The 21,975-nt window shown below is 46.2% G+C and overlaps 1 protein-coding gene and 1 pseudogene across 5 annotated transcripts in view; one reads left to right on the top strand and one right to left on the bottom strand.

Moving 5' to 3' along the window:
- Positions 1-9,595, top strand: part of NLRP13 (NLR family pyrin domain containing 13) — a 69,117-nt gene extending 59,522 nt beyond the window's left edge. For 3 of the 5 annotated variants that reach the window (XM_074368966.1, XM_074368967.1, XM_074368968.1), the window contains 2 exons: positions 1,398-1,477; positions 8,968-9,594. In XM_074368966.1, the coding sequence (XP_074225067.1) occupies positions 1,398-1,477; positions 8,968-9,020 (133 nt within the window). In that variant the 3' untranslated portion in view covers positions 9,021-9,594. Of the gene's footprint in view, positions 1-1,397; positions 1,478-8,967 lie in introns of all 5 variants that reach the window. The other 2 variants (XM_074368969.1, XM_074368970.1) reach the window with 2 other exon arrangements.
- On the bottom strand, positions 9,104-20,359 carry LOC123618785 (uncharacterized; annotated as a pseudogene).
- Positions 20,360-21,975: the final 1,616 nt, after the last annotated feature.

The raw sequence follows: 21,975 nt of genomic DNA on the forward strand, positions 1-21,975 counted from the left end.
GAGTCTCCTCGGCTGGTGCTGGCCACCAGAGCTTCCAGTGACGGAGGAGATGGGCTGTACCTGCGCCGTCCACCAGCTAGCCGCTCGCCGCGTGCGGTGACTGGGCACTGGGAGTGTGGCCAGTGTGACCAAGGAACGGAATCTTTAACTTCCTGTAGTTTGAATTAACTTAAATAGCCACGATGGCTAGTGGCTAGTTGGATGGCACAGCCCTGCAGACATTTGGGTATTCTGGGGTGCCCTCAGTTTTCTCTTTCTGGTACTCACTCTGTGCTTCACCGACGGACAGTTACTCAGCAGCTTCCTGTGTTAGCGCTGACTGTGGGCCGAGCGCCGTGGCACGTAGACAGTGGGAAACAAAAGGTCATGAGCCTTGTCCTCACAAGTCTGTGCTCCTCTCAGGACGATGGCAAATCCGAGACCTAAAAAAGCAGTGTTAGCTGCCATGAATGCTATGAAGGGAACTCTGAGCTGTGGTGTAGAAAGCAAAGGTGATCAGGTGGTAAGGGAAGGCCTGTCTGCGGTGGTGTCACTGATCTCGAGACCCAGCGAGGCTGGAAGGGCAGAATCCATGATCAGGAGGGGAACATGGGCAGTGAAGAGATGAGGGGTGGTGTGTTGTAAGGAAGTTGGAATAGCATGTGCAAAGGCCAGAGGGTTGGACCAAGCTTTTTCTTATCCGCTGGAGGTATTGTGAAGGAAGAGCATTTAATTAGGACAGTCTCCACCTTGTTCAGCATTCTGGAGATGAGGTCAGAAAGTTAAGCAGTGGTTTTTTTTGTTTGTTTGTTTTTCATGGAGACAGACATTCAGCTAGGTATGTTTTAGCAGATACCGTCTTGGATACCAGGGAAGCTTGCCTACTTTGGGAAGTTGGTTAACATCTATACATTCAGGATTTTATATTACCTACACATTGTTAGATTGCCACCTTCACATCTAAGTTGTGCATTTTTAAGAGTTGTGGGATGGTGACCACCATAGATGATGCTTCTCCCCTTGCCAACTGGGTGTGTCATTCAGGTTGTAGAGGGGACCTCTGACTGGGTACCCAGACGCCAACCTCTTCTGAAAGAAGAAAATGCCAGGACTTTGTTTGTCAAAAGTCTGTAAACATACATTAATGGTACAAGAGAAAGGAATCAGATTTATACACAGTGACAGCAGTGACCGGAGTTGCCCTGTGCTACGTCTGTCTTATCATCTCTCCCAGGGATTTCTTTTTTCTTCCATGGAAAGGGGTTCTTGTGGCTTCGCACATCCCTCCCAGTCTCTCTGGGTGAGGGCAGAGGTGGAGATGTACCCACGTGAGGGTTAACAGAAGTTACTTTTCTACGGGACATCTGTTTCATTTTACCATCTCATTCTATCCTTGTCTCCTCTCCTGTCTTTTGCAGGCTCGAAGAAGACTTGTACTCCATAGTGAAAGCGGAGTTGGAGAAGTTACAGGAGAAGGGGTCCTCTCTGAGAATCAAGTGTAAGTGGGATTTTAATGACTTTGAAGACAAGTGGTGGTGGTGATGCAGTGAGGAGAGGCCACACTGCGCCATGGAGCGTTCTTGGAGTACAGCCTTCTGGGAAGGTTCTTGGAAGTCCTGACCCGTGTTGCTCAGGAGTCACTGTTCACTGGGACGCATGAGCCGTTGCCTCCAGGATGCTTTTTCGCGGTTCGTTGTAGGCAACGTGTTAAGTACTCAGTCTCCAGAATCCTAATCTCACACTATATTTGGCCCAAGATTCTACACTGGCCTTACCTTAAGTTTTTTTTTTTTTTTTTGTTCTTGGTGTAATTTAGAGCTGTTAAGAGGATTCAATAAAGCAAAGGATATAAAAATATCTTGAAGCCTAAAGCTTCATTTCCCACGGGATGAGAGTGGGATGGACGTAATTCTGTAATTATTGTGCTGTGATGGAACAAGCCAGCTGGACAATTCTAAATGTGCAAGTAGACCCAGTTCTGGCCTTTGCTTCTGCCTTTGAATAATTCCTGGCTCTGTTATTGCTAACGTGTTTCACCCACCTGAAAACACTGAGGAACGTGGGCCCCACGCTGGGTATAATGTGAAATGACGATGTCCTACGTGAAATGTGTATGAAGAACAGGAGCTTATCTATCAGAGTGTAATTTTCTCCCCCTGCCCTAACACCAGATTCTTACTCTATTATTCCACAAGCAGAAGCTACCAGAAGTAGTCTCAGGGCTACTAGTTGGGTATTTTATTTTGAATTTTGTAGTTCATAGAACACCTTCATAGTGTCTCAATCCCCAAAAACCCGGTAGGAGGCACGTCCCTACTCTGCTGATTTAAAAACAAGGATACTGAGGGATCGTGCTTTGCAACAGGTTAGAAGTTGAGAGTCAAATAACTGGTCTTTGAATCCAACTATATTTTAAGAGTCAGCGTGCCTTACAAGACCCAGTGGGATCTTCCAGTAAGCTGAATGCTGTGAGCCTTCATCCATGTTCCCTCACTATTAGACGTAAGTGGAACTCAGAGCCCTGAAAATATTTTTTCTTCCTTCTGCACCTCCATCTGCCTGTTTGTACTTACTTACTTACTTGTAGATGGAAACTGGGATACAGTGGGGAGAGGTATGTGAACTAAGTTAGGAAATAGTGTCAGGGTAGACAGTGAAGAAAATCAAAGATTTAAATTTGCCGCAATCTCTATGTCATCTATGACTCACTTTGGGTTTCTGCTTGTTAGAATGGGAATGTGTTATTATATTCTGACAAACTACCCATTTGTTAACCTAAATCTAAGACTATCTTAAAATTTCTTCATTGTTTCTTTAAAAAAAACAGATTTAAAAAAATTTCTTTAACTTTAATTTTGAAAACTGAAGTATAGTCAGTTTATAATGTGCCAATTTCTGGTGTACAGCACAGTGCTTCAGTCATACATACACATACATACACTCATTTTCATATTCTTTTTCATTATAGGTTATTATGAGATATTGAATATAGTACCCTGTGCTGTACAGTATAACCTTGTTTATCTGTTTTATATATAGTAGTTAGTATCTGCAAATCTCAAACTCCCAATTTATCCCTTCCCACCCTCTTCCTTCCTGGTAACCATAAGTCTGTTTTCTAGGTCTGTGAGTCTGTTTCTGTTTTGTAAATAAGTTCATTTGTTTTTGTTTTTTTTTTAATATTCCACATATAAGTGATGTTATATGGTATTTTTCTTTCTCTTCTGGCTTACTTCATTTAGAATGACGATCTCCAGGTCCATCCATGTTGCATCAAACAGCATTATTTTATTCTTTTTTTATGGCTGAGTAGTGTTCCATTGTGTATAAATTATACCACAGCTTCTTTATCCAGTCATCTGTTGATGGACATTTAGGTTGTTTCCATGATTTGGCTGTTGTAAATAGTAACACAGTAATATTTTTGTTAGTACTGGATCCACAAATTCTTGAGTATTATTTTCATAATGTTTTAGGAATTTTGTTATTCTAGAATTCCTGACTTTGTCAGGAAATTACTTCAATTTCATCAAAGCATTTTAAAACAAAACTTTTAGAATGCTCAAAGGTTTTCAAAGCCACATCCCAGTAATGCCATAGTGACTTTGGAGGGCTTGGGAAATCAACAGTAGGTCCACCCGACCTGGAAGGGGAACGGTGATTCAGGACAAGAGGTGATGGAATCAGCAGACTTTGGAGGCCCCTTGACGGCTGACCAGCTCTCTGGGCCCACTCTGGGTTGTCAAGCCCACGGCCCAAGAAGAAGCAGTTAGCTTGTGACCAACTGTGCTCTAACTTCACGCCCATGATCAGTGGGGAAGGCGGCAGCAGAACTGTTCATCTCTCCTCTTCTGGTATCCGCCCTCCCCATGCTTCACACTCCATTTCCTCCCCTCGCACACTACTTTGCAATCCTGAAAGCTTGGGTTGATGTGGCCAGGATCGGGGTGCATCTGGGAATAAGGCAGGATGAGTTCAGGGCAGAAGAAAGAGACGGAATCCCCTTGGTGAGAAAGAAACAAGAGTGATGGGGGAGGAAAGGATTTCCCCAGAGTTGGATCTGGCAAGACAAACAGCTTCTACGGAATGGAACCATCACAGTGGGTTTTCATCACAGCCCTGCTGCTGCTCAGCTAGGAAGCAGCTGTGTATACCCGTTAAGCCAACCTCCTCATTACAAAATGGGTCTGATGGCACCAACCCCAGATGTTGCAAAAACTACACAGAATGTGTGTAAGGCTCAGTGTGTGGTAAGCGTGGAATCAATACCACTCTTAGATCGATAATCTCCTAGAATCCCGCCATCTCTCAAGATGCTCTCCTCGTCAGTTAGATGTTGTGGACCCCAGTACTTTATCAGAACATCCTTCTCCTTTGTTGACCTCTACTTCTGCGGGAAAGAGACCCAGTCAGGGGGAACAGTCAGCGGCCTCTTTGGGCGTGGAAATGGACGCCCTGCTGACAGGTGAGGGGCAGCTAGGGGAGTAAGTTTGTGGTTCTTCGGCTTTTATATCCCGTCACCTCCGTCTCATAAAAACCCTGGCGGGGTGTCCTCCCCTTCCTCCATTTCGCAGATGAGAGATTAACTTTCCCGATCTTTTTTTCTTATGATTTTTTTTTTTTTTGTGGTAAATAGACTTAATGAAAACTCAGCATTTAACCATTATAAAGGGTCCAGTTCCATGGGACTAAGTTTGTTCACACAGCTGTGCAAGCCATCACTACTGTCTGTCTCCAGAACTTTCTCATCTTTACGAACTAAGGTTCTGTCCCTGTGAAACACCAGCTCCCCATTCTCCTCACCCCCTTCCCCAGCCCCTGACAACCACCGTTCTGCTTTCTGTCTCGATGAATTTGACTGCTCTGGATAGCTCACAGAAGTGTAAGCACACAATCTGTCCTTTTGTGATGGGAGTGTTTCACTTAGCATGATGCCTCCACAGTTCATCCGTGTTAGAGTGTGTCGGGATTTCCTTGCTTTTTGAGGATGGGTAATATCTCATTGTGTGGATGATCACACCTGCTGATGGACACTTGGGTTGCTGGATTTCCCCGTCTTAACTCCTGGATCGGTGGCGTGGGTGTTCCGGAGTGAAATACTCCTGTACTGTTTCACCTAAATTCACAGACACAGAGAAGGGCAAGCAAAGGGAAAAGACAAAGGAGCTACTCTAAATTGAAAGAGGAAGACAAAACCCCTGGGAAAAAAAACACAATTTACCAAGTAAAAATAAAACACTGGTAATAATGGTTAATTGAAGTAGGGAAAAGCATCGATCTGAGCACTGAGCATTTTAACGAAGAACTAGAAAACATAAAAAAGGCCCAATCAGAAATGAATTCAGTGACAAAAAATGCCTCCAAAGGAATGAACAGCAGACTGAACGATATGAACGAACGTGTAAGTGGCCTGGAAGGCGGAGTAATGGAAACCATCCAGTCAGGACGGCGGAAAGGAGAACAGGAAGGTAAAAGCAGGTGAAGAGATCTCTGCGGGAGCATCAAGCATTCCAGAAAGAAGAGGCAGACAGAAGGGGGGTCAAAGGTGTCTCTGAGGAAATTATGGCTGAAAACTTCCCAAACCTTAAGGAGGAGACAGATACCCAGTTACAGGAAGCACAAAGGGTCCCGAGCAAAATGAACAGCAAGATATATCACAGGTAAAATGGCAGAAGTTAGAGAATTCTAAAGGGCGGCAAGATGAAAAATGGAGTTTTACAAGCCCCCACCCCTTAAGGCTGTCGGCTGATTGCTCTGCAGAAGCTTGGCGGCCACGGGGAGGGGGGCACGATCTATTCAAAGGGAAAGCCGTCGACTTACGGTTCTCCACCTGCCAAGACCCGTTTAGAATAGGAGGAGAGGTCAAGAGCATCTCAGAAAAGCAAACTAAGTGAGTTCAAGACTAAAGCTACCCTGAAAGAAACGCCGAGGGGTCCTCTCTCAATGGAAAAGAAGTAGGAGTCTGCAGGAAAGGGACAGTCCCACTAGGAAAGGCAAACGTGCCCTAGAAACTAACATAACGTTGTAGGTCGACTATACGTCAATTAAAAAAGGCACGGGGTGGCTGACTGAACAGAAAGACAAGGCTCTTCCGCACGTTGCCTTTAAGAGACTCACTTCTGGGCTAGAGACACACACAGATTGAAAGTGAGGGGGTGGAAGAAACACAGACCCAGATCGGTGGAACAGAACAGAGAGCCCAGAAATAAACCCACACACCTGTGGCCAACTGATCTCCCCAAAAGGAAGCAAGAATATACAATGGTGAAAAGACAGTCTCTTCAGCACATGGTGCTGAGAAAACTAGACAGCTATGTGTGAAACGAGATTGTAATATTTCCTTACACCGTATGCGAAAGTAAACTCAAAATGGATTAAAGACCCAAACCGGAACCGTGAAACTCCTAGAAGAGAACACAGGCAGAACTCTGACAAAAATCACAGCAAAATTTTTTTGGATTTTTCTCCTAAGGCAAGAGAAATAAAAGCAGAAATAAACAAATGGGACCCAATTAAACTTGAAAGCTTTTTCACAGTAAAGGAAACCATAGACAAAATGAAAAGGCAGCCTATGGAATGGGCGAAAATACTTGCAAATGATGTGACAGACAAGGGGTTAATGGCCAAAATATATAAACAGCTCATACAACTCAATATTAAAAAACCCAATCAAACAATAGCAGAAGAACTTAATAGACATTTTTTCCAGAGAGGAAATGCAGATGGCCAGCAGGTACGTGAGAAGATGTTCAACATCCCTGATTATCAGGAAAATGCAAATCAAAACAACAACGAGATACCACCTCACACCCGTCAGGATGGCCATCATCGAAAGCCTACAAATGACAAGTGTCGGGGAGAACGTAGAGAAAAGGGAACCCTTGTACAGTGTTGGTGGGAATGTAAATTGGTGCAGCCACTGTGGAAGATGGTATGGAGGCTCCTTAAACTAAAGAGACTTACCGTGTGATCCAGCAATTCCACTCCTGGGTATATCATCCAGAAAAAAACAAAAACCTTAATTCAAAAAGATACACGCGTCCCAGTGTTCACAGCAGCGGTACTTAAAATAGGCAAGACATGGAAGCAACCCAAGTGCCCATCAGCAGATGCGTGGATAACGAAGATGCGGTGTGTATACACATGGAATATCACAGCCGTAAAAAGGACGACATGTTGCCATCTGCAGCAGCAGGGATGGACCTAGAGAATACTATGCTTAGGGACAGAAGTCAAAGAGAAATCTGCATGCTGTCACTTACAGGTGGAATCTGAAACATAACCCAAATGAATGTATATAGCAAAACAGAAACAGACTCACAGATACAGAAAACAAACCAGTGGTTATCAGTGGTGCGAGGGAAGCGGGGAAATTAGCGGTCTGAGATTAAGGGACACAGACTAATAGGTATTAAATAGACAAGCAACAAGGATGTGCCGTACGGCCAGGGATACGGAGCCGTTATCTTGTAACAGCAGTACAACCTGCCACAACGCCAAACCGCTGTGCTGAACGCCTGAAACTAACGTAACATTGTGAGCCAACTCTACTTCAGTGGAAACCAGTAAAAGGTGTTATTAAATGCTTTATGATATAAGACTTTATTGAGTCTTTAAAATGTCGTTTTGAGACAGGATAGAAATTCCACCTGGAAGGTCTTTCGGTGGCTTGCCCAAGGCCACACAGCAAATAAAAATCACATAAATACACAATATATGAAATACATCTGAGCGGGGCGGGGGGCAGAAGAATCAGGGCTGGTGTGAGCACTGGTAGCTCGCAGTTCCTGGGTGCGGAGAAGGTGTGAAACAGGGCTCCGAGGCACGTCCCGCACAGGTGCTCTGCAGGCAGAGTGAGTTCAGCTTGCTCGCGATCAGGGTTCTGCCCTTCTCGGCCTGTCTCTGCTCCATCATTCACCTGTGATGGTCCATTTGGGATTCCTCTCTTCCTCGGCCGTCAGAAATCTCCAGGTTTCCTCATCAAGTTCCTCTTTTTTAAGCCTGGTTAAAAATAAAAGCAGCTCTGTTTAATTCATACCTCCTTTTCTCCCCCTTCTCTGCGCCTCATCTTTCTCCATCCTTTCTTTCATGGACAAGTCTAGGAGGACGTAACGTAACCTCTAAGAAGACAGACAGACCTCCCATGCAGTGGTGTGCTAGTAAACATTTAACACCTGGCTCACGCCCCAAAAAATAAAAAACCCCGATTTGCAGCACCGTGCGTTTCTGTGATGTACTTTCTCCAACCATGGCCAGTTTCAAGCTCTCAACTCAATGGCGCTAAAACACAAAATGAGGGAGAGAGGCTCACACGTGGGGCTCCAGATTTCTGGTAGCAGCTGGCTCCACGTCACTGGACAGAAAGCCCTGGTTCCGTCTAAACACTGGGGTTGGGCACAAGAAGTCAGCGGAAGCTTGAGAGACGGGCTGAAGCTGTTTTTATTTTTAAAAGTAAAACCAGCAACAGTTTCCATTATCTGAGTGCCTGGTCCTGGCCCCCTGCTAAGGGCTCTACATGTCTGTCTCATTAAAATTCCACAACAACCTTAGGAGGCACCGTTAGTGACCTGATTTGTGATGAGGACACGGAGGCCAGGCCGGGCAGGAACGGGCCCAGGGTCACACGGCCGCAAGTGGAAGAGTCAGGGTGCAGGTCCCACAGCTTGGTTCTGGGGCCCCACACTTGCACGTGGCGTTGTACTGTTGCTCTGAATGGAACAGGAGGGTCAGGGACCAGTGTGCCTTGGTTCTGTCTTCTCTGTTGGTATGCGTTTACTTGCAGCTGTCCCCAGCAGCTCCATCGCTCTGCGGGAGTGAAGGAGCGTCCTTCACGCTCCTGGTCATCCTGCCGGAGTTGTCTGCGAGGCCGCCCACGGTGGGGGGACGGTGCAGAGGGGACGGGAACTCCTGTGTGGGTTTCCATCACTGTCGTATTATCTAATGTGTGTTTTCATAATTGCCATGTTGAATGATTCCCCTGTTTTGAAGGTAGAAGATGGATAGTCAGAGAGGACAGATGTTGCCTGGGGCTACAGGACTGAACATGGACAAGCCAGGATTCCAGCACCGGCCCCCATGATTCAGGAAGTAACAGAGGATCCAGACGGTCCCACAACATCAGCCGTCAGCCGTGGCACCTGCACTGGGAGCGCAGCGCAAGGACGACGGGAACGAGGTCGTGCCGCCAGGACAGCCAGATGTAGGCGCTGGGGATGGGCTTTAAAGGGGTGGACCCGTATCTTCATGAGACGGATAAGGTAATGATCTCAGTGCGGGAGTTACCCCGGTTTTAGCCTAACTGCTACTACGACTGCTCTCGGTCTCACAGAGGCTTGAAAGGGGAAAATAGAGAGAGAGATGCTAAGGGTTCATTATCTACTACATAACATCTATCTGATAAAATCATGCAGATAAGTTTTATTATAACTATGCTTATAACTATAGACTTACAAGCTTAAATACATTATATAGTATATTTAGAATTTTAAATACTACATAGTCATCCATATAATTACATGTGTAATTTCTATTACAGGCTTATTTACTTTGTCTAATTATATATAATTTATATATATTTGTATAATATATTATGCATATAATTATATATAACACGTGTAATTATAGACATGTTATATTATACATGTAATATGTACTATACATATAATTGTATATGATACAATATATATTATACATATAACTGTATTATAAATTACACATAATTATATACTTATATAACCTGTAATATAATGAATAGAAATTATGCACATAATTATATGTATAATTATATATAACATATACTAATGAATGTATAATATATATAGTTATGTTACAAATTATACATACTTATAAACTTAAATTATATAAGCCTGTAATAATATTGTAATAGAAATTACATGTTATATATTTTATTAAATAAATGTTACTAGATTTTATTATTATATTAGATTTTATATTATATACATTATATTTATGTACAAATATATACATAAATATAATTATATGTAATTATATATAGTTATAATTATATATTATATAATAGAAATATATAATTGTATAGTTTATAAGTCTAATTATAATTTATTATATTAAATTTTTTTCTTCCAGTTTTATTGAGATTTAAATTTTTATTTTACTATGTAATAACTTTAGTATAAACATAAACTATGTTCAACGTGATGATAATTTACCTTCGTAGTTATACATATGCACGTATTAAACTTAGGGCATAATGTGGTTGTGGCAGCACCAGTGCCAGCGTTTATGGGGGCTCAGCATTTCCCAGTTAGCTGCTGTGCGGGGTGAGGGGTTCCTGGGCAGGGAACGTTATTTGCATTTTGCATGCAGTGGGCTTAGACGGTAGTAGGTCACACCTCGGGCCCCAGTCAGTCCCTCCTCAGTCCCGGGACGGCCCCACCCGAGGGGAGCAGGCGTCCACTCACCCGCGAACCTGCAGGGTGCACTCGGGGTGTCTCAGGCCTCACACAGCACCACCACGCCACTGAGGTCCAAGGGGTTTCCACCCAGGTTCAGGATCCTCAGAGTTTTACTGCTGGTGAGAATGGAAGCGAGGTCCTGGCAGCAGGCGCTGGTTAACTTGCAGTAACCCAGCCTGCGAGAGGAGACACACGGTGAGCGGCCGCCCTGCCCTCGGGATGAGGCGGGTGGCACTGGGCTGGAGCGCGAGCTGGCCGTCTAGCCAAGGCTCACCCCACAGCCCCTGAGGACAGCACCTTACAGCCCAGCATTTTTGACATCAGATTGCTGCTCTGTGGCCGATGGTACAGATGGCCACGATTGTCCATTCCCTTCAGAGCCTGTGGCATTGTGACCCCGCAACTCATTCCACAAGAGGTTAGGGTCTGTTTTCCCACCACCCTCTGGGTCTGGCTGGGACCTGTGGTTTGCGTTGGCTTAGATGACCCGGTGGGAGCCAGGTTATGAGAGTTCTGAGCTGACAGCACTCACATTTCTTGCTCTCTGGAACCCCTGAGATGCTGTTATAGGCTGTGTCCCTCCAAAAATTCCCACGTTACAGCCCTAACCCTCTGTACCTCAAAATGCAGGCACGTTTGGCCTTAAGGCCTTTACAGGGCCAGTCAAGCTAAAATGAAGTCGTTAGGGTGGGGCCGAATCCAGTGTGGCTGGTTCCCTTCCAAGAAGAGGGGATTTGGACACACAGAGGGAAGACTGTGTGAGGACACGGGGAGAAGACAGGTGTCTGCAAGCCGAGGAGAGAGACCTTAGGAGGAACCAGCCCTGCTGACACCCTGTGCTCGGAATTCTAGCCTCCAGAACAGTGAGGAAATAGATTTCTGCTCCTTACGCCCCCCGTTTGTGGGCCTTTGTTAAGGAAGCTTCACCAAACTGGTACAGATGCCGCGTCTGCAAGCCCCGGCTGCCCAGCTGGATGCCAGAGATGTGCGGCTCAGATGTGTTCTCCAGCTCACAGAGCGCTGCCTGACCTCTGGACTTGGTGGTGAGGCCCGCCCAGATCGACCCAGGAAACCACAGGCTTCTGAACACACCAGTCAGAGAGCAGCAGAGCCAGCTACCAGTGGGACGTGCCCACTGATTGAAGCTTCTACGTTTTGGAACAGAGTGTTACACCACGGCAGCTAACTGCTCCCTGTCCCTGGCGGGGTCTTCCTTTTCCTCTTTCTCCCCATCCACCCTCCATCTTTTGCCACCCAGGAGGACACAGCCATGGCTTGGAGGATACCCACCCAAGTGTCTCTACATGACAGCTGGGATGTGTCAGACCCTTGCACAACAGCTTCACGCCAACATCTTCTGTATCATTGCACCCAATTTGCAGATTTCTCAGGTTTTGATTGATGGTAAGGACTTAGGCAAGCTCTCGACAGCCATCAGCAGTGGTAAGACATTGCAACACCCCGCAAGGAAATAGTAGTGTCACCACGTTACTACGTTTTTGCTGGCTATGAGGGAAGGAAAGATGGCAGAGCACTACACTCTGTCATCCAGAGGGGTAGGTCATCGGCCGTCCCGGCATCAGCTGCTGAAGGTGCGCCCTTTCCCTGCACCGCCTGTGACAGACTGTCCGCAGTGCGGCGTCTGAACACACGTGGATGTGTCTGCATGTGGGCTCTCTCTTCTCTGGCTTTGGTCTATTTCCACGTGGCTCTAATTTCTATAGCTACAATCTTTTCATATGTTCAGAGCAAAGCGTCCTACCTTTTCTTCTTAGGCATTTCTTAAGGTATTCTTGACCCTTTGCAAATTCCATACACATTTTGAAATCCACTTTTCAAGTTTAACACAACAAAACATTTCATTTCAGTTGGGATTTTGCTGAAACTAAACTCGATGTGTGGAGAGTTGGCGTCTTAGCAGACTGAGCATTTCAGGCCTTGAACACGGGCTGCCTCGCCCCTGTCCTGTATTACATTGTCGTTGGATGATGTTCACTGCAAATGTGTAACAGGGGTCATACTAGCTTTATTCCTAGGTGATTTCTCTTTCAGTCTTTTTGTTTTGCCAATTCCTTTTCGATGCTACTGTAAACGGTGCTACAATTCCATCAGTTTATTGTTTCTTTTTGGTCTGTAGGAAATGTTTTTTGAATACTGTTTGGAGGAAGCTTGTTAGACTCAATCCTGATAACTGAGCTACAGGTTAAAAACAGTTTCTATATACACTGCTTGGAAATAGGTATTTCTTCCTTCGCATTCTGCTTTTAAGGATTACGTGTTTTATACTTTCTTCCTCTGGCTTTACTGCCCTTGCTAAGATTTATAGGAGTGATTACAGCCAGCATTCTTCCCTGTTTCTTGACATAGAAGAGAAAGCTTTTATCTCTTCATCATTAAATAAATGTTTGCTTTAGAGTTTTTGAACACGTTCCTTATTGGTTCAAGGAAGTTCTCAATTACTAAGTTCCCACGAGTTGTTATACAACACGGATATTGTGTTTTAGTTCAGAGCCTTTCTGTATTTCGGCTGATAGTGATTTTTATTTTTAATCAGTTATGATGGTGAATTACACTGATCTTTTTAATTCTGAAGCAGCTTTACTTCTTAGGATTAACTGGCCCAACTTGGTCATTATGTTTATTTTTGAAAATACATTCCTGGATTCTGTTTGCTTATATATGTTCAGTGTTTTTTTTTAAATTTCATGACTGCCGTTGGCCTGTTGCTTTTCTTCCTTACGTTGTTGGTTTCTGGTATCAGAATTATGCTGGCCTCAGGAGGCGGTGCGGAGTGCTTCCTACCCTCCTCACTGTGAAAGAATTTAAGACGGGAATGATTTCCCCCTTGAGTATCTGGTAGCAGTCACTGATGAAGACTTCTGAACTTGGAGGGTTTTTTAATGAAAATATTTGACTACTGATCTAATTTCTTTAATGGTTTAAAACTATTTTTTCTTAAGTTTGGATAAGACATTATTTTAAAAACTTACTGAGTTCTGGGAAAAAAACCCTCAATTTTCAGGTTTGCTGTATGCAGTTGCTCATCATGTCATCTTTTTAACATCTGTAGCATCTGTGGTAACATTTCTTTTCCCATTCATGACGCAGAGCCGTGCTGTCCCGTGCGGTCGCCAGCAGCGCCGTGTGGCCGCTGGGCGTTTGAGGTGCAGCTTGCCTGGAGCAAGGCGAGCTGTGGTAGGAAATGCACACCGGATTTCAAAGAGTACGAAAATGTAAAATATCTCTTTACTCATTTTTACATTGATCACACGTCGAAGGGATATTTGATATGTAGTTAAATAAATTTAACTATTAAAATTAATTCCCCGTTTAGTTCAAAAACCCGTGGCCACTGGGAAGTTGACTTTACACACGTGGCTTCGTTAGTCTTTTCAAAGCACGGATACAAGGTAGGTGTTAGTCTTTCTAAGGAAACAGCTTTCAGCCTTTTGATCGTTCCTAGCGTGTGTTTGCTTGGTTTCATTAATTGCTGCTCTGGTTTTTTGTTTCCTTCCGTCCTTCTCTGGGATTGTCTTTGCCATTTTACAATGTTTCTTACGGCTGGTACGTACCCCGCTGTCCTTCAGTGTCTGTTTTTCTAGCAGCCGCACGGGCTTGAGCCCCACGCCTTGAGTCCGGGGTGAGGTGTGCCCTTTTCCACTTCGATGTGTCTCCCGCTTTCCATTATGACTTCCTCTCTGATTCACGGAGGCTGCGTGGGAAGCACAGCCGGCCCTTGAACAACGTGGGTTTGAGCTGCGTGGGCCCGCTCACGCACGGGCTCCCCCCGGCGCCGCTGCCCGGTCTGAGGGTGGCTGGGCCTGGGTGCCTAGCGGGGGACGCAGAGCTACAGGAGGGCGACCGGAAGACCGTACGTCGGGCTTTGACCGCGTGGAGGCTCGGCGCCCCTAAGCCCCGTGTTGCCCGTGGGGCAACTGTAGTGACGTTCACCTCGTAAGAATTAGAGTTCACTTGAGTAGGGTGATAAATACCACAGTCCCAATGATGTGTCAGTGATACTTTTTGCCTCAAACTCTATTTTGTCTGATTAATGTAGCTACATAAACTTTCTTTAGGTTAATATTTGCACTGTAAATTTTTTCCAGCCTTTCGCCTCTTGTCTGGTTTTTTGTTTAAATGGAGGTGTAATTTGCATAACAGAATTAATCATTTATAGTGAACAACTCAGTGACATTTACTCCATTTACAGTGTTGTGCGACCACAAATTCTTTACGTTTTAATGTCATTTATAAACATTAGTTTAAAAAAAATCCAGCTTGACAATCTTTGTCTTTTAGCTGGAACTCTTGATCTTTTTTCTATTTCAAACAATTACTGATGTGTTTGATTTTAAATCTGTCCTACTGTGTTTTTATTTTCATACCTGCTCCTTTATGTGGATTTTATACATATACAGAATTCCATCTTCTCTCTTGCTGATTTTGGAGTTAGCCATACCACCTGGTTTTCTTCTAATGTTGATGTTAGAAGCGTCGATATGCACGTTTGACCTGTCAGCATCTCAAGCTAATCAACACCTTACGCCTCTTCCTGGACTTCAGGACATTCGTTCATACTGTTATTGCTGCTCTACATTTTGTTCTTTCTTTTGAGTCCTTTACATACCAGGCAGTATTATCTTTTGTAAGCAGCCCGTATTTTGTGTGGATTTATCTACACTTTCTTTGCTCAGTGTCTTTTCCAGCTGCAATTGTTCATGTCCCTTTGAGAGACGTCCGTTAGAATTGCCCTGAGTGACGATCTGATGGTGGGGAACTTAGTTTTTATTTTTTGGAAAATATGCTTTTGTCCTCATTCTTGATGACTTTGGGTGGTTATAAAATGCTAGGCTGCCCGTTGCTCCCCAGCCTATGATCTCATGGCATTGCCCTCTGGGTCCCACTGTTAGTCTTCATTCGACGATTTCTGTCCTTTCTTCAGACATGACGGCTTCCTCCCAGCCCTCCACACCATCATGGATGTTTTAAGATCAGTATTTTTATATCTGGCGATCTGAAGTTTCACCATTATGTATCGTACGAGGGGCAAGTAAGGACGCTTGGATCTGTGGATTGGAATCTTTCATCAGCTATGGAAAATTTTTAGCCATTACTTCTTCAAATATTTTCTCTTTCTGGGATTCTCATTAAAGGCATTAGAACATCTTGTTCTGTCCTGCAGGTCTCATACCCTCCTCTGCTTCACATCTTTTTCTCTCTTCATGCTGCCTTCTGCGTAGCTACGACCTACCTTCTGCTTTACTAATTTTCTCTTTAATTCTGTCTCGTCTACTGTTCAACCCAAGGTTTTGCTCTTATATTTATAATTCCTATTTTATTATTTTTCTCAATTTGCTGATTTTATTTTACGGCTTTTTTCCCTTAAGGTATTTAAACGTGTTATTTTTCTTTAAACATAGCAAGCATAATTTGTTTTATTTTCTTTAAAAAAATGTATGGCCGCGTAATTGATTTACAGTGTTGTGCTAGTCTCAGGTGCAGTGACCCGTTATATATACATAAGTCTGGTCACTGTAATTTCTGAAGTTTGCGAGGTATGTGTGTTCTGGCTTGTTCTTGTACGTGATGCTTTGTGTTATTTTAACCACATAGTGTTTCTTGACTTTGAAAGATCATCGTAGGAATAAGTTGAGGCCCAGGATCCTGTTTTCCTACCTTCTGCCTCCGGGGAAGGCGTGCAGTTGTCTTCTGGGTGTCTGCGGGCAGTGCTCGTTTATTTTAAAAGACCTCTCTCGAGGATTTTTGGGCAGCCTCAAGTGGCCTACATTTATTCTGCTTCACAGACTACTTCTAGCTGAGTTCCTGGTGCTTTGAATGTTAAAGAATCATGTCTGATATTTTTAGTGGCTTCCAGTTCAAGGACTGAGCCGGGTGGCCTGACCCACTGTGACAAGATCAGGACTGTGTCCGGCTCTTTTCTCATGTTCCGTCACACTCCCCATGCAAGGAATGCGAAGTTCTAAACTCTGAGGTTTCTTGGTGGGTTAGGTAAGATAACTGCTGAATCCCCAGAGTCTCCTGATTTCCAGAGAAAGAGACATCTGGTGATGAAATGATAAATCCAAATCACCACCACCACCACCACCAGGTTACCCCCCACGTTTCTCAGTTTTATAACCTGAAATGGAGTCTTTTCACCATCTCCTTTCCAATTACTCTCTCCCTGCCCTGATTCCTCCTAGAGCGTCCCTTCTTCTACCCACGTTAACTCCCACATAGATCATCAGATGCCCCATCCCCACGTTCAGCCTTTATACCTGGAGTTTCAGTTCTCCTTCTCCGCCTGACAAAACTCATGCGTCTTGCAGAACCCACGCCAGCCATCTAGCCACAAAGCCGTCCCTCAGGCCCAGCCAAAACGCCTCTCTGTCTCCCTCAGCCCTTAGGTGCACCTGCTGAATGACGCCTTACAACGTATTAACTCTGTGACTCAGGAGTCGAGGTACAGGTTTGTTCACTTGAACATCTTGCCAAGAATCTGAGTCGCGTACAGGGGACCCTCCAACAGCGTGGACCTGAGCTGCACGTGGGCATTTTCTGTAGTAAGTACCACAGCCCCGCGCGGTCTGTGGTGGTCGGATCTGTGGATGTGGGGGAACCGTGGATGCGAAGGGCGGACTGTAATTTATATGCAGATTAATCCACAGCGCCGTGTTCACGGGTCAGCTGTGTTTCTCAGCCTGCACGGCCTTCCTCAGTTCCTGGTGCCTTCCCGGCCAGCCAGGCCCCTGGGACGGAGGCGCGGCCTTCAAAGCAGACCTCAGAGACACCGACCACAGCGACTGCAGGGGGCAGCCTGGCTGCTTCAGGGCCTTGCAGAGAAGTTGCAGTTCCTCAAACTTCAGGACATTTGACGTGAGGTCCAGGTGGGTCAAGCTTCTGTTACACAGAAGAACTTCATAGAGCTTTTCCCAGCAACATTCACTGAGGCTGCAGTAAACTAACCTGTGGGGACACACGGGTGGGAGAAGAGGGAAGCGATACGACAGAGAGCTCACCGCACCCCGCGTTACAGTCAGTGAGAGCCGCCGCCACGGGAAGTACCCGTGCGCGTCGCAGGCACGTTACCCCCCACCACCACCACCTGCAGAACCTTAGCACGTGCCTCATGTGTGCTGACAGGTGCTCTGTACAACCTCAACTTCCTCAAGGCCTCTAGGGCAGAATTCTCACCCTCCCTCTGTTTACAGAGGAGCAAATTAAAGCTGACAGAGTTTAAGTGGCTTGCCCAAGATGACGGTGTGCAAGCGGCAAATCCAGCAGTGGGACCCAAATCCTTCTGACTCGTAGGCTTACACTTTAGAAGTCTCTGCTCTGCAGCCTCCATCAATACATAGGTTTTAGTCAACAGGCCAGAGTTCAGACTGCTTGCTGCCTTGGTCCCCCACCAGGGCCCCTCCCAGTGTTCACTTACTCCAAGACCTCCAGAGCGCAGTCCGGGTGGCACAGGGCCTCGCACAGCACGGGCACGCCTTTGTCCAAGCAGCTGTAGGACACGTTCAGCTGCTTCAGCTTCCTGCTGGTCTGTAGGATCCTGCTGAAGTCTCTACAGTCATCAACTGAGAGGCAACACCTTGCCACCCTGCAGGAGACAGAAACTGTCGCATTCCACTGGTTCCTGTTTCCCTGACCCGCTCCTCTCGCCAATCCTCTGAGTCAGGAAGCACGGATTTGCTTGAGAGCCTCACTGGTGCCCCGCTGTGTTCTTTATCCCCATCACCCGTTCTCCAGACCACAACAAGAGATGACCTGAGACACATAAGAACTCCATTATTATTTGTACCTGCCTTAAACTCACCCAGGGACTTCTCACAGCGTTCAGGGAAAAAGCTCAGAACACATCACCTGGTGTACAAGTTCCTAGGTTCTTGTGTCCCAGACACGGCCACACTGGTTGTTTTCGGTTGCTTGACCCACATCAGGTGTTACTCTTAAGGTATTCATTCGTGTTTGCTGTTCTCCAAACTCAGCCCCCACCCGACTCCTCTACCCCTTAGGTAACTTTTTACTAAATGAAAGAAGCCACTCACAAAGGACCGCATGTTGTATGACTCAGTTCATATGGGATGCCAGGACAGGTAAATCCACCGAGACTGAACGTGTTAGTGGTGTCCAGGGAGACAGGGATGCGGGCGAGTGCTAATGGGCGTGAGGTTTCTTTCTGAAGTGACCAAAATGTTCTAAAATGGCATAGTTGTGATGGTTGCACGTTGTTATGAAGACCACTAAACTGTATACTTTAAAAGGGTGAGTTTCATATGTGGATTATATCTTTATAAAGCTATTACTAAAATGGCAGGTTTGCATCATTGTGTGTTTGACTGAAGCTCAGAGAATGACAGAGTTGAATGGAGAAGTATTTGAATATGTGGACACAAAAAACAGTGAAGAGAGGACAAGTATTAAGGAACCCTTACTGGATTTGAAAAAAATAATCTTGACATGTAACTATCTACAGGAAAGTGCACAAACCCTAAGTGTTGGCTGACGGGTTCTTATGGGTTGAACGCCCTTGTGTAACCAGGGTCCAGGTCACGTATCCATCACTTCCTATTCTTTCTTTCTTTCTTTTTCTTTTTTCCTTTCTTGGCGAGAGGTAAGGGAAAGATTCCATGTGCTTCTTCTAGACGGGGACAGGAGGTGAAGGCAGCTCCCCACTTTGCAGTCATCATCGGCACGAATTCTTCGTAGCTGACGTGTCCATCTCCACCAACATCCACTTCTCTGATCATCTCACCTGCTTCCTCTTGGTTAGTTTTTCTCCTCAGTTGGTTGCGCCGTGACGCAGCTCTGCAGCACTGGTGTAGCCACCGCCACCCTCGTCGGACTCGGAATCCCTCGCGCATTTCTTCTTCACCGTCCGTGTCTTTCGTTTTTCTGGCCAACATAGTCGGAAATTCTGGGAAGTCAGTGGTGCCCTTACCATCAGGGTCCACTTCATTGATCATATCCTGCAATTCGGCTTCTGTTGGGTTCTGACCAGTGACCTCATGATGGTTCCAAGTTCCTCTGTTGGGATGGTGCCATGGCCACCTTTGTCAAATAGGGAGAAAGCTTCCTTGAATTCAGCAATCTGTTCTCCGGTCAGCTGATCAGCCCAGCGAGGCGCACCTGGCAATTGAGAGGACCTTTACTGGCGCCCTGGGCGGGGGGCTGCAGGGGTGCGGGCCGGGGAGACGCGGCCCTGGCCACACCACAGGGCCCCCCACCTGCTCGCAGCTATCACTTTCTTAACCTCTAATGCCATCGTCTTGCCCACCTTTGAACTTTACATAAACAAAACCATATGATATTCTCTTAAGACTGGTTCCTTTTCTTCAGGAAGGTCTGTGAGATTCACCCAGATGGCTGTGTACGGCTGCAGGTCCACTCCCAGGAAACGAGAATCTAACCACAGTTCTCTTACCTGACTTGCTGTTAGTCGGTATTTCTGTTTTTCAGGTACTGGGAGTACTTGCCGTGGACGTTTTAGTACCTGTCTTTCAGCAAGCGTACGCACGCGGTTCTGTTGAACGTACACCTCAAAGTGGAGTTTCTAGGCTACACAGAATGCCAGACGCTGTGAAGGCCGAATACAGGCCAATTGTCTTCCAAAGCGGTTTTACCGATTTAGAAACTTTAACTCCCATATTCTATTCTCAAGTTCACAGGGGGTTACGTTTGCCTCTGGAGGACAGGAAACAGGATGAACGTGGGCAGATAGAAAGACGTACAGCCCTTTCTGAAGCCAAGTCAGCGCTGCTGGTGAACGCGGAGACTTACGGGAGCTCCTCTAGGCTGCACGTGGTGCGCAAGGCTTCACAGAGCAGCTTCACGTCTTCCCGGGACAGTGCTGCGCCGCTGAGGCTCCGGGTTCTCAAGTGCGGGCTGCGCATGAGCACGTCGAAGAAAAGCCAGCTCTCACAGGGAAAGCAGACGTTATCCATACTGCGAAAACAGAGAAAGTCGTAGACGGGTGTCATCCCACCAAACCCGAGAACACAGCCCGAGCACCGTCTCTGCCTGTGTCCTGTGACTGTCATTAACCGCTATGCTCACTTCACAACCCGCGTATGTAGCCCAGTGGTCCCCAGCCTTCCAGCCAGCCACTGTGGAGTGGTGCTGGAGACACTTGTTGTCAGCCTAGGGGCTGAGATCCTGGCATTTAGGGCGTATAGGCCAGTGACGCTATTAAGCATCGGAGGACAGCGCCCACCATGAAGAATTATCCAGCCCCAAACGCCAACAGTGCAGAGGCTGGGACACCCCGGCTAATACTGTCCAGTGTTAGACACACTCCCAAACTTAAGGAGATTAACGCAAAGTTTGTTTTTTCCCTCGTGTGCTGGTTTAATGCGGGTCTTACTGACACTGGGGGTGGCAGGGTTTCCTTTAAGACAGTGGTTCTCTGTGTTGGCGGTGCTTTGAAATCGCATGGAGTATCCTGACAAATTGGTCTGGGGCTTGACCTGGGCTTAAGAACTTTATACAGGTCCTCAGCTGATTTTTTAACATGTTGATAATATTAAGAAGTCACTGCTCTACATCAGTGCTTCTCAAAGCATGTTTCCTGGACAGACCACCCAGGAACTGGCTAGAAAGGCAGACTCTCAGGCCCCACCCCAGACCCGAGGAAGCAGTATTTCCATCCTAATGACACGAGATTGTGGGAAGCCCTCCCCCTCACAGTCACAGACCCAGGCTCCCTCTGTCTGTGGCGTCAGCATTCAGCCAGTAAATGGGGGAAATGCATACGTAGCAACCCCAGTCTCTTCTCAAAGCTGTGCCGTAGAAGTGGCTCTTCTGCCTGCATTTTATTGCCCAGAGTCACATCCCCATATTCAGATGCCAGGGAGCCTTGGCCCTAACGCCCTTATCTGGAAGACAGCGCACCATGGTGGGGAGTACGCGTGGTGGGGACGGCGGTGCCACATCTCAGATGAGCGCTGCTCTTGCGTACCCCTCCCTCCCTCTGCTCTTGCGTACCCCTCCCTCCCTCCATCCTTCAGTGTCACATCACGTCAGAGGGCGCTTGAAGGTCCCAGACTAGGGTGACTTTGCAGGCAACCAGAGTCAGGTTCTCGCCCATTCCTTGCACGTCCACTTTCCACTGAGAAGTGTCCATACATTTTATGATGAGGAAACAGGAAACCAACCATGCCATCCTCGATCATGTGTTCCCTGAGGTCAGGACTATAACTCCAAACCCCATTTTATTCTTGGGGTTTAGTACAAAGTCTGACACCCAACTGGCCCTCAAGTATTGGCTGACATAATGCTGCTCAGGCATTGAAGGAAGCGGCAGGTGTGGGAACCCCCAGGAGAAGTTCCACAATTGGTGAGCTTTAAGCTCAGAGCCAGCTTTGCCCTTTCATAGCTTTGTGACCTTGAGAAACCCATTTTAGTGTGAGGAATAGGAGCAAAGATGAGACAGCAAGAGAGGCGGGCAGGTGGAGTCTGCTCTGGACTGCAATTCTTTGCTCATGCAGTTGGCCTCGCCCCAAAGCTAGAGGTGAGACTAATTTAGGTCCACAGTAGACTCGAGTCCAAGTGCATCTCCAAC

The sequence above is a fragment of the Camelus bactrianus genome, chromosome 9, assembly GCF_048773025.1.
Source record: "Camelus bactrianus isolate YW-2024 breed Bactrian camel chromosome 9, ASM4877302v1, whole genome shotgun sequence".
Lineage (NCBI taxonomy): Eukaryota > Metazoa > Chordata > Mammalia > Artiodactyla > Camelidae > Camelus > Camelus bactrianus.